Source organism: Giraffa tippelskirchi, chromosome 3 (assembly GCF_054371585.1).
Source record: "Giraffa tippelskirchi isolate mGirTip1 chromosome 3, T2T-mGirTip1v1.2.pri, whole genome shotgun sequence".
Lineage (NCBI taxonomy): Eukaryota > Metazoa > Chordata > Mammalia > Artiodactyla > Giraffidae > Giraffa > Giraffa tippelskirchi.
The window spans coordinates 51,643,271-51,656,258 of NC_137277.1; the positions used below are offsets into that span (position 1 = coordinate 51,643,271).

Here is a 12,988-nt window from a genome sequence, read left to right on the forward strand (position 1 = left end):
AAACGTCTTAATTCATGAAGCATGACTAGGTAGAGGACTCAAAGGGGCTAGCCTCTACTGAGGTAGCCCAAAACTAAACCCTGATCAAGTCCTCCCTAACAAATCCTAAAAGCAGACCCAAAAGGATCAAGCTGATTCCAAGTAATAACTGCATCCCAGAACAAAAGTCAAGAGGGTTTGCAGAAATACAATATCCAGTATCTGGCAAGGGGAAATTCACAATATTTGAAATTCAATAAAAAAATTACCAGGCATGATTCCATTCATATAAAACTATGGCAATGAAAACTAGCCAACAGTGACTGAAAAAAAAAAAAATCTGTGATTGCCTAAGGACGGTGAGAAGAAAAATGTCCATTGGTCTGTCTTACATTTGGATGAATCTTTTCCAGGCATCATTTTGTAATATCATAAACAGGTCATTTTGAAAATATTTGGTGAACTGATTTTACAGATCTTACAAATAAATGTTAACACATTTCATTACACAATATCAAAAAGTCACATATATAACATCACCACCAATAAATATCATCAGAGAAGTCTTTTAAGTATCAGAAAACTGCTAACCTCACAGCGGTATATACAATTTTTCAAATTCTGATTTTTCACTTGAAAGGTCAAATTTTATCAGGCTCACTTTATTTTCAAGAATCACTGTAGTCTGTCAGTTATTTTTTGAAGTAAAAACAATGTTCTGTGAAAAACATGACTAGTTCAGCTCACAATTCAAACTATCCTACAAGTGTTTTTCTTTAAGATAACCATTCTACTCCTGAATGTGAAAGTGTTTTACAGAAACTACTCTTCACCCAGAATTAAAATCTTAAGGGTGAAAAATTTAATAAAATTAGTAACTTTTACTGCTTCATCAAGGACATTCTTAAATGAAACTGGCTTTTCTTAATTATGCATTAATGACAGAGAAGAAAATTACTGTTAGTACAGATTGATGTCACTATTTTGATTGTGCTAAAGCATCAAGAGTTTAACCAGTCTTTGCTTCATCATTGCAAACATTGAAGAGAGTTTAAAACAAAAAACAAAAGGTAAGTAACATCTTAATATCGCTATGAAAGTACTTCTGACCCCACAGACTGCCTAAAAAAAATCTCAGGACTCTCCGGAGTTCCCTGGCCTAATCCTTGAGAACTGATGCCCTAAGAACACTGAAAGAACTTTAGGAAGTGGAATTCACAAACATTACAATGTACAAGAAGAAAAAAAAGACAACTTTCAGATCTCATTCCAGTCCAATTCTTATTTTATAAGTGAAGAAACGGCCACAAAGAGCACAGGTTTCCCATTTCTCACAGCAGCACACATGCAATAGCACTTAAGACTTCTGAGTTTCTCTCTACTCTTGATTATCCTAGTCTTTCTCTTTTTTAAAAATGCATTTAACAAATTCCACATTTGCCTTCTTTAAACTGAACAATGTCATAAATACATACATTCTGTGAAGAAATGGAGTTTATCTTTCCTAATGGAGAGTTGAGTTTTGTGGTCTTTCCTAAAGCAACTTTTGCATCCAAATGCTGTACCTCCTTCTCAAAACAATGACGTTTTCTGATCTGTAAATACAGAACCAAATTGAAGTTTATTGTAAACTAACAGTTTGATGAGGCTAGTTGTTCTCAAAAATCAAAATAGGTATCGTGTGCGCTTTCAGCATTTAAAAAAATACTATTTCTAACTAGTAACAATCAAATTTCTAACAAACAGGCACTTTATTACAAGACTTAAATAAAACAGAATACAGTAATACCTTTCAAATTCCAACCAAAATAGCTTTAATTGGTGATGTGTCAAAACTTCGCATTGTAAAATGATCTTCCCATAAAATAGTCCCACCATATGGACACCAAGAATAGCATTATACCAAGTCCAATTACATATCCAATTGGAAAATTAAATAAACATGAAAATTGAAAATTGAAAATAAAAAACACAGAATAAAAAATGTGAATGTAAATATTCATTATTTCCTACATAATAAAATAAATTATTTGATTACTATTATTATATTACTTGTTAGATATCTAATAATCCAAACTGTATTTGACTAAATTTCTTTTATAAATATCACTGTTTTCTTTCCAAACTACATGTGCTTTTTTTACTTGCCAAAAACCTATGTACTCAAACTATGAAGGGGAAAAAAAGCATTTCTACTGATAATTCATTACTACCAAAAAAGAAATGAAAGCCAACTAAATTAGGGAATAAATGTTGTACTTTGAACCCTACTTCACAACATCTAACTGTAAGTACATATTTTGCTGGTAAAATTGTTAAAGATTCACACTTCATTTGCAATTAGTACTTTTCCAAATATAAAACTAGAAAATGAATTTATTCTATTTCTAAAAACAAGGTTTAATTATGGAAGTTAAGATTGTACATAGAACAAACTACATAAAAATGTAAACATTTTTTGAGTATATTCAATTAAAAATATACAATTATCTACAATGGCATGCTAATTAATTAATAATCTTCATTTGTAACTAAATCTATTAAGGTCCAATCTCCCTACCTCAATGCTATGAACTCTATGAGAAAATATAAGAGTGCAATGCTATGAACTCTATTTACCTATCAAAAGTATATTTCATTTAAAACTCCTAGTAATTTTGGTCTTTAGAAATAAAACATATTTTATAATTATTCATAATAAAAACTCAATAAATAAGAGTAATCCTTACTATAACATTAAAACTATCAATATCAAAAATATCTAACCTAAATACTCGTATCAGAGGTATTTTGACCAAAAGAAAACACATTAGATTAAAAAACAGCAGTTAAAAGTACAAAGTTACTCTATTACTATTACATTCCATAAGTAAATGTTTTGCTATCAAATTCCTTAAATATAAATAAGCATCATTCAGTTTCACTTTAATGACATACTACTATGAATAATCTACTATAACAAGCTCCTTTGTAATGAATATATAAAATGAAATTACAGTAACTGACCATTAAATTTATATCTTGACACTATCCAACTAATCTCTACAAATGCCATTGAAAACTTGATTGATACTTGACTACCTTGTTCAGCCATAACTAATGGGATTATTTCACTGCCAATAGACTGTTTACCTGCTGTGCAGTTTCCAAGGGTCGAATTCTTTTCTTCTCTACTTGAAAATCATCATTTTCGTCTCTGTACATAGATGCCTGCTTCTTAGCAGACAGCTTTGCAGCCAGTGTAGTTTTTTCAGGAGAGTCTTATATAAGAAGTCATAAAAAATTAGTGTAAGTAGATTATATTTAGTCAATTTTTCCAGGAAAAAAAATTGGAGTTAGGATGTAAGATTTTAATCTGTAAAAATACTGAATCACTATGTTGTACATCTGAAACTAATATAATATTGTAAATACAGTACACTTCAATTTTCAAAAAGATGTTGACATTTCTAATAACTTCAAAACATACTTTAAAATATGAAATGCTAAACATCTTTAAAATCACTTATTTATCACTCAATTTACTTAACAAAGACAGAGCAAACATTGTAAGAAATGTTTTCAAGAGGAAAAGTCCAGCGTTGATTTTTAATAGGTTAATGTTTTTGTAGATCACTTCCACTAATGTGGCTTAAAAAATGTAACTGTAAGAGTCTCTCAAAAACTTTTCATCTGTATAAAAATCTTTCTTTACAGTGCCTTACTTAATGTTTCTTTTCTACTAAAATTCTCTATGATCTTCAGGCTAAAAACACAGTAGAATCAAGCTCCTAAAATCTGTTTTTTAATTCCACAATCCTGAAAGCTCAATCTCGTTTGTCAGTGACCTCTTAATCACCAAATATTATCCCCATTTTATAAATGTGAGCACTAGGTTTTAAAAGAAGTCAAGTAAGGTGCTCATATCATATGGCAAGTAAAAGGCAAGGCCTGCTTGTGACTTCACTCCTGCTGTCTGCCTCCAAAATCCATACGCATACCCTCTAGGCATACAGCCAAACATAACACTCTGTCTTCTTGGGACATAACAAACACATTTCCTTTCTCCTTAATTTCTGTAACACCGTTCTTAACTGTTCCTATACAGTGGTTTCTCCCTTTCCCCAAAACGTGAGCGTTCTTAAAAGTCTCTTCCTTACTCTCTGCTCTTCTCTACACATTCCCTCCACTCCCAGAGTTTCAATTCATTTATTCAAGCATTTACTATATTGAGTCCACATAATTCCAGACACCATGGAAAACAATGAAGAAAAAAGTTCCTGGCCTTAAAAGATTTACAGACTATTGGGGGAGAAAGGCCTATGAGCAGCAGGTCCAATACATTTTCAAAAAAAACAAGTTTGAGTTTGCACAAACACAGAAATGAATCTATGCCATGCAGCATTGGTTTTCAAGCTTTTTCTGAGGAGGACTATATTTTTTAAAGAAATATTGCTTAGGATTTCTAAAATACAATGAAAGGCCTAGAATTTCCCTGATCCATTGTCCCCTTCTCCCTATAAGCTATGTTTCTTCCTTAGGCTCTTAGGAACATAGTTTGAAACCCATTATATTCTAAAATCTTAATAGTTCTGCCTTTCATACCTAGGTCTTTAATCTACCTGGTATGAGTTTTTGTGTATAGAGTAAAGTAGGGCTCCAATTTTAATTTTTCTCTTATGGACATTTAATAGTCAAATGGCAACCCACTCCCAGTATTCTTGCCTGGAAAATCCCATGGACAGAGGAGCCTGGCAGGCTTCGGTCCATGGGGTCGCTGAGTCGGACATGAGTGAGAGGCTTCACTACTTACGGAAAAACCCGTCTGTGCCCTCTGCTCTACACAAGCACTTCTATTAAAAGAATCAAATTTCAGCATACTTGTAGAATAGAATTTAGGTTCTCTACTATTTTCCACTATGCTAAAACCAAGCTGTTTTAATTATTATAGCCATATATATATAACGAATCAAGATATCTCACAGATCACGTCCTCTCACCTCAACCTGCTTCCTGAAAACTGTCTTGGCTGTTCTTAGTCCTTTGCACTCCCACACATATTTTAGAAAACACATATAATTTTGAGCTCTACAATTTCTTGGAAAACTAGTAAAATAACCACAAACAAATCTAGATCAGTGATTCTTAACTGGGCTAGTTTTAACAATCCCACCCTAGACCCCAGGGACATTAAGACATTAGGCAACATGTGGAGACATTTTTGGTTGTCACATGATGGGAGAAGGGTGTATACTACTGGCATCTAGTGGGTTGAGGCCTGAGAGATGCTTCTAAACATCCCACAATGTGCAGGACAGAATTATCCACAACACAGAATTATCCTATTCAAAATGGTAATAGTGCCAATGCTGAGAAAGTGTTACCCGCTCAGTCGTGTCCAATTCTTTGCAACCCCATGGACTATAGCCCACCAGGCGCCTCTGTCCATGGAATTTTCCAAGCAAGAAGACTACAGTAGGTTGCCACTCCCTTCCCCCAAATAAACCAAGGGGAAAAAAGGTAGGACTCATTAAAGGGTATGAAACATCTACCAAAAACTATAATCCAGTTATAGAAAAACTAAAGTGCCATGTTGCCAAATATGATTAACTCCAATTCATGAAAAAAAATTATATATATATATGCATATATAAAAAGGCTTATCTTCCTAGTCTTTATAGTAGGGAAGTTTGCAAGAAGCTTACCAAAGGTGTTAAATATTTAAAATAAAAGGTTATGAAGAAATTAAATATATTCAGAATATATTTAAAACAACAACAAATCTTGGAAATCAGTAAGAAACAACCCAACAGAAAAATGGGCAAACACTTGAAGGGGTAGTTCACTAAAGGCGATATTCAAATGAACAATAAATACATTAAATTTCATTAGTTACCAGAGAAATATCAATTAAAACTCACAAGAACACCACAAAGGAACCAGAATGGCTAAAATTTAAAAAGACTCAAATATCCAGTGCTAACAAGAATGCTGAACAACATAACTGCCACATACTACTAGATGTAGGGCAAAGGGGTGCAAAATTGGTTCAATCATTTGGAAAATGTTGGCATTATCTACTATAGCTCAACATAAACATACACCAAAACTAGCAATTCTATTCCAAGATATATATCTAATAGAAAATATTCATCTGTCTGTACCAGAAAGAATAAGAATACTCATAAAAGAGCAATAACCAAAATAAGAACCCACCCAAATGTCTAACAATTGTAGAATGGATTAATAAATTGTGGCATATAATCTATTATATACCATAAAATAAAGCTATAAGAACCACTACTTTATGCAACAACCCAAATGAATCTCAGAAATATTTCAGGCAAAAGTTTGACAGACACAAGAGTACAAATATAATTCCATTTCTATGAAGAAGCAAAACTCATCAATGTTGACATAGGGAAAATAGCAACTACCTATAATGAGAAAGAATACCAACTGGAAAAGAACATGAGAAGTGCCACTGGGGTGTTGGCTATGCCCTATTTTTCATCTAGGTGGTAGTTACATGAGTGTAATTACTTTGTGAAAATTCATCAAGCTATACACTTAGAATTCTGTGTGTTTTTCTATATTTTAGTTACATATTTTTAAAGAATTTACTTAAAAATATAAAGAGAGTATCAGAATATAACCCAGATTTACCCCATCTGATCCTTGAAAAGATTATTCTAAACAACTCTAACTCACAACTATATTAAAATTCAAGTTACGTACATATTGAAAATTGATTTTTTACAAAGTTAAAAAAGCAATGCAGCAGATAAAGAACAGCCTTTTTGATAAATGGTGCTGAACAATTAGATATTCATATGCCAAATAAATGAACTTGAATCCACACTCACACCATATACAAAAATAACCCTTAGACCTAAAAGTAAAACCTAAAACTAAATTTGGTTAAAAAAAGAAACTTTACTCAAAAATATATAAAGAACTCTTAAAACTTAACAATAAGGAAAAAACAATAAACAAGCAAAAGATTTCAACACAGTTCATCAAAGAAGATATACAAATGGCTAATAAGCACATGAAAAGATGCTCAACATCACAAGTCATTAGGGAAATGCGAAATAAAACCACAACAAGATACCACTATAAGCTTATGAGTGATGCTGGGAAAGACTGAAGGCAAAAGGAGAAGGAGCAGCAGAGGATGAGACGGTTAGATGGCATCACCAACTCAATGACACGAATTTGAGCAAACTCCGGAGATAGCGGAGGACACAGGAGCCTGTTATGCTGCAGTCCATGGTGTCACAAAGAGGTGGAAATGACAGTGACTGAACAACAACAATAAGCTGATTAGAATGGCTAAAAAGATTACCACACCACTGTCGGCAAGGATGGAGAGAAATGAGAATTCTCATACACTGCTGGTAAGAATGGCAAATGGCATAACTACTCTGGGAAACAGTTTTGAAGTATCTTAAAAAGTTATCCATAAGAGATCCAGTCATTACATTCCTAGATGTCTACCCAGGAAAGTAAAAACGTATGTCCATAACAATGACTTATAAACAAACGTTCCTAACAGCTTTATTTGTAGTAACAGCACGAAAGTAGCAACAACTCAAATATACAGCAACAGGTGACTGGATAAACAGTTTGCAGGGCTTCCCTCATGGCTCAGATGGTAAAAGAATCCACCTGCAATGCGAGAGACCTGAGTTTGGGGAGGATGAATTAGAGGTGGGAAGGAGCAATAACAAAGGAGCATGGGTAAACTTTTGAAAGTAAAGTAAAGTCGCTCAGTCGTGTCCGACTCTTAGTGAACCCATGGACTGCAGCCCGCCAGGCTCCTCCGTCCATGGGATTTTCCAGGCAAGAGTACTGGAGTGGGTTGCCGTTGTCTTCTCCAAACTTTTGAAGGTGATAGATATATTCACTATTTTAATGTCGGTGAAAGTTTCAGGGAAATACTCTTACGTTAAAGCTCATCAAAATGTACCATTTAAATATCTGGTTTGTTATGTCAAGCATATTCCAATAGAGCTATCTTTTTTAAAAAAAATTCAGGTTGTACATAAAACAAGCCAGAGTTCTTATAACTAGCTCAAAATCAATTCCATTCATTCATACAACAGGTATTTATCTATCTACTATGTATATGCCAGGCACTCTGCTAGGTATGCAATGATGAACAAACTGACACAGTTCCTGATCTCATGGACTATATAGTCTGCTAGGGGAAGCAGAGATTAATAAAAGATGCACACAAACACATGGATAATACAAGCTGTAACAAGTGCTATGAAGGAGAGGTACACAGTGAAATGACAGAATATAACAGGGAAACCAAATCTAATCTGATGGAAAGATCAGTATGGCTGCCTTAAAGAGTGATATTTAAGCTGAGAGCTAAAGGAAGAGCAAGTTAACAAGTTAAAAGATGGAACCTGACTCAGAAGAGACATTAACACAAGCAAAGGAGAAAGTATGACCCTTTGAAGGAATGGGAAGAAAGCCACAAGAGTTAACCGTCAAAACTGTGTAGACAACACAAGCGGTCACCTCTCCAGCATCTATTCCACTTCCTCGTCCTCATTCCGAACAGAATCACACTTCAGTTCAAGCAGCTAACATCCTCTACACAGTCAAGTGCTTTAACGGAAGATGAATCCACCCTTGATTTTAGAAAGTGGATATCGTTTAGAATAAGTCAATCATGGCAACTTCTTTTCTCCCAGCCATTGATTGCCATTAGTTAAGGATTGGCATGAGTGAAAGCAAGAAAGGAGTTATTACATGTTCTAAACAAGAGATGATAGTTTGGACTAGAAGATATCAATGGAGATAGAAATCTACATGGGGGAATAAGGAAGAGCAAAGTGTATAGGATGTGTCCTAGGTTTCTGACTTAGGCAAATAACGGTCAATCTTTTCCATACAGTCAAAGCACAAGAAATATCTTTAAATTAATAATCTTATGTTACTGACAATATATTTCTCTTAAATAAATCTAATAAGAACTCCCTAGGTAGCTCAAATGGTAAAGAATCTGCCTGCAATGCAGGAGACCTGGGTTTGATCCCTGAGTCAGATCTCCTACAGAAGGACATGGCAACCCACTCTGGTCTTGCCTGGAGAATCCCATGGACAGAGCAGCCTGGTGGGTTACAGTCCATGGGGTCACAAAGAGCAGGACACGAGTGAGCGACTAACACACACACACACATTGAAGAATCATACTTGAAACATAGCTGATTCTCAGATAGGATACTGGTCTCAGAAGTTCAGGCAAACTTACCAAGAATAAGTGAGGGTAATTAGATTTTGTCTTATGCTTACAGATCAAAATGTTTTATAAAATTCTATCATATAACTAATAATACTGCCTACAAATAACATCAGTTTCTGAATACCATTAATTTTGCCTTGCCTTCTTTAAAAATGGTTTATGTCAGCAACATGTTTGAATCAATTAAAAGTGAGGCCAAGAAGAAAACAGTCCAAGGATTTGACCACTCTACGCATTATTTAAAATAATTCCAGAGAAATTAGGTGGAAATGGATAACCAATTATGCTAACCAAATTTATCTACATTAGGGATCATAACAGCAATAATTAACACTCCTATCACAGATACCAACAGACCCAGGCAAAATATAAACTACCTTGAGAACCTGACAAAGTGCCACTTCTTTCAGAAGGTGGTGTACTTGGACTGCTGAAATGATACGAAGTTCCCTGGTGCACGTCATTGCTTGCAAAATTCTTTGAATGGCATGTACAACAACACGACAATGGTACTTCAGCTTTCTTTCTTAAGCTTTCATCCACTGGCTTCTCTAAAAATGAAAGAATCTCTAATTAAAAAAACATTAATCTTTCTTCACAGCTAGAGTACACAACCACCTTTTTTTGCCCAAGATTAGGAGGTTTCCCAGGATTCAGAATTTCAAGGCTAAAATCAGAAAAATACCTGGCAAATCTGGACAAGCTGATCACTCAATCTGCAGCATCAAATGAGGACAGGAGAGAAACACTTATGCCAGAAACACATATAGAGAAGCTAACAACAAATTTACATGATTAAGAAAAATCTAATAATAATCAATGATTAATAATGTAACAAAGGCACAACCACTACTGAGATATATTAAAATACTAAGTATACCTAAAGTATACTCTTAATTACTTACCTTCTTAATTACTGCTATTTTCCTAACTGAAGAACTTGAAAGTTCAATATGGTAAATAATAATGTAAACAAAAAAGGGTTAAATCATTCCCACATTATACTTCTATTTCAAAAAACATGTTTAATAATATCATTTTTGATACCTGTATCAAAATACAGTTTAAAGTCAATATTCAAATTAAACAGGTAATTTTTAATATTTAAATACAATACAAAATTAGAATAGTTCTGCATGTGTGCCTACAGTGTATAAGAATATAATTCAGATATTAAAAAAATCTGAATAATTTATTTTACTTTCTATATACAGTACTGATATTAATTTCCCATCTGCACTACATAAATACATTTTCTAGAGTCTCCTGTTAAAATTTCATTAACAGATAATCTCATTTTCACCAAAGATAAACATCAGTAAGAAAGTGGAAAGCTTATAAAATATTTAATCTTTAATTGTCTTACCAGTAGCAAAAATATTTTTTTAAAAAACATGTATGTGTGTGTATACACACACATACATATATACACATACATATCCATAGTTAATTTAAAATTCTAATACTTTAGGTCAAAGCCATCTAATTATATAACTAAAATGTATCCAATACTGTATTTCAGATTTATCATATAAAAGTCTTTCACAAAAGTTGCTACTTTTTCTTAGTAAATGTGACATTTGTTAGCAAATAAAGCAATGGGAAATAATAGAAATCCATAAAAACAATATTACAATAAACTTCTGCTTACAACAGAATTCTGCTCTGGCATCCAAACACGAAAGATCAGCTAGAATTTTTCTTTTTATGTATCCCATTTTCTAATGTTATGAAATAAGCAACAATATTAAAGGATTTATTCAAAAAATCAATTTGTACATGCTATATAATCATGTCAGCCCCATCTCTTGAATCTTTTACATACAAATTATCCTCTAATTATTTTCATAATCATTCTTAAAGTAAGCATTCCAAGGTTCTTATGTATAGTATACTCTGAATCATCAAATAAAGGACTATCATACATCTAAAATTATTTTAGGATTAAGTGAACACATTGTGCTAAACTCAAATCATTTTGGAAGACACAGAACTGATTATAAAGAAATATCTTAAAAGAGAATATTTAAATTAGCTAGGACACAGCTGAATCATTCTGGGTAAAAAGTACTTCATCAGATTTTTTTCAGGACCCAATAAGCAACCTGAAAATATCAACCAACTACTTACCACTAAGAGACTGTTGCCATGCTAAAGCAGAACAAAGTAAGGCTAAGCTTTTCCCACTCCCTGTGGGGCTCTCCAATAAACAGTGCTGCTTACTATTTAATCCTCTGACAATCTATGAACACAAAAACAATTTTTTTAAATCAATAAACAACATACTTCATTAAAGTCTCTCTCCTTTACAATCACCAGAAGTCTAAGTTGCATGCAGTTCAGGGAACATGGCAACAGCAGCAAGAACTAGAATTTAGTTAAATCTGGACTTTATTCCTTTATTTGTTGTTGTTTAGTCTCTAAGTCATGTCTGACTCTTGCGATGCTATGGACTGCAGCCCGCCAGGCTCCTCTGTCCATGGGATTTCCCAGGCAGGAATACTGGAGTGAGTTGCCATTTCCTTCTCCAGGGGATCTTCCCAAACCATGTTTCAAATCCATGTTTCCTGCACTGGCAGGAGGATTCTTTATCACGGAGCTACCAGGGAAGCCCCTGATTCCTTCATCTCTCTCCCTAAAATTATGTTAGACTTAAAGAATATCAAGCACAAAAGAAACAAAAACAACTGGTGCCTTACTTATGCAAACACCATCGTTTCTATAAAACAAGAATACACTAACATCTTTGATGAAAACTTAATAGAGGACACTGCTGAGAATGTTACAACCACTTTGCACAACAATTAAAAATTTCTACTAAAGTTGAAGATACCCAATTCCAGCAATCCAGTCCTAAGTAAATACCTAAAACCTTTCCCAAACAAATATAAGGCAACACGTGTAAGTTCACGGCAGCACTGTTTGTAACTGCAAAATAACGTAAACAATCTAAACGTCTATCAAGAGGAAAATGGGCAAATAAAATTCTAGTATATTAATACAATGGAATAGTATAAGCAATGAAAATGAGTTATCAATCAATAGGGCTACATCTTAAAAATAATGTTAGACAAGGGAACAAGGTCATGAGGAAAGGAGGGCCTGGCCGCCATTTCTTCTACCTTCAGACTCTGCTTCGGCCACAGAGCTTCCAACAGTGCTATGATGAGACAGAGCATCTGAAGGTTCACAACCTCTGTGGTTTATAAGAGCCACTGTGACAAGGGTCCAGGGAGGAATCTACCATTTTCAGTGGAAAACAAGTGGCAATTACTAGTTATGATGCCTTTGTACTTTGGATCTCAGTTTGTTTCTCCTTTCTATAGTAAGACACCAACTGCTTAAAAAATAATCCATGAACAAATATGAAACAAATATGAAAAGGAGCATTTTAAAAAAACACTAGTTCTTGAACTCAATATACTAGATATGTCTATAAATAAACTTATAGCAGAAATCCTTAAAACGTAATAATAATAATATTAACGTTGAGAAAAAAACACAAAATCAAGTTCTCCAGAAAGCTGAGCTCATTGTGCAAAGTTTAAAAATATGTAAAGTGTATTCAGTATTGTTTATGCATACATATATATGCAATATAAGTATAAAAACATGGTTAGAGAAAAAGAACAAATTCGGGATATTAGTTATCTTCTTACTTGTAAACAAGGTAAAATATGGCAAAACATTAAGATTCAACAAAGCTGGTATGTTGGTTTTATTCATTTGTATATTAATTTTCTATATGATTGAAATATCTCAAAAAAA

At 33.6% G+C, this 12,988-nt stretch overlaps 1 protein-coding gene and 1 pseudogene across 1 annotated transcript in view; one reads left to right on the forward strand and one right to left on the reverse strand.

Annotated features, from left to right (window-relative positions):
* The window catches only part of BRIP1 (BRCA1 interacting DNA helicase 1), a 199,797-nt gene that overhangs the window by 184,235 nt on the left and 2,574 nt on the right, over positions 1-12,988 (reverse strand). The window contains 4 exon segments of the mRNA XM_081585017.1: positions 1,455-1,574; positions 3,112-3,239; positions 9,598-9,771; positions 11,351-11,462. Coding sequence (XP_081441143.1) covers positions 1,455-1,574; positions 3,112-3,239; positions 9,598-9,771; positions 11,351-11,462 — 534 coding nt within the window.
* LOC145543459 (cytochrome c oxidase subunit 7C, mitochondrial pseudogene) lies at positions 12,383-12,572 on the forward strand (annotated as a pseudogene).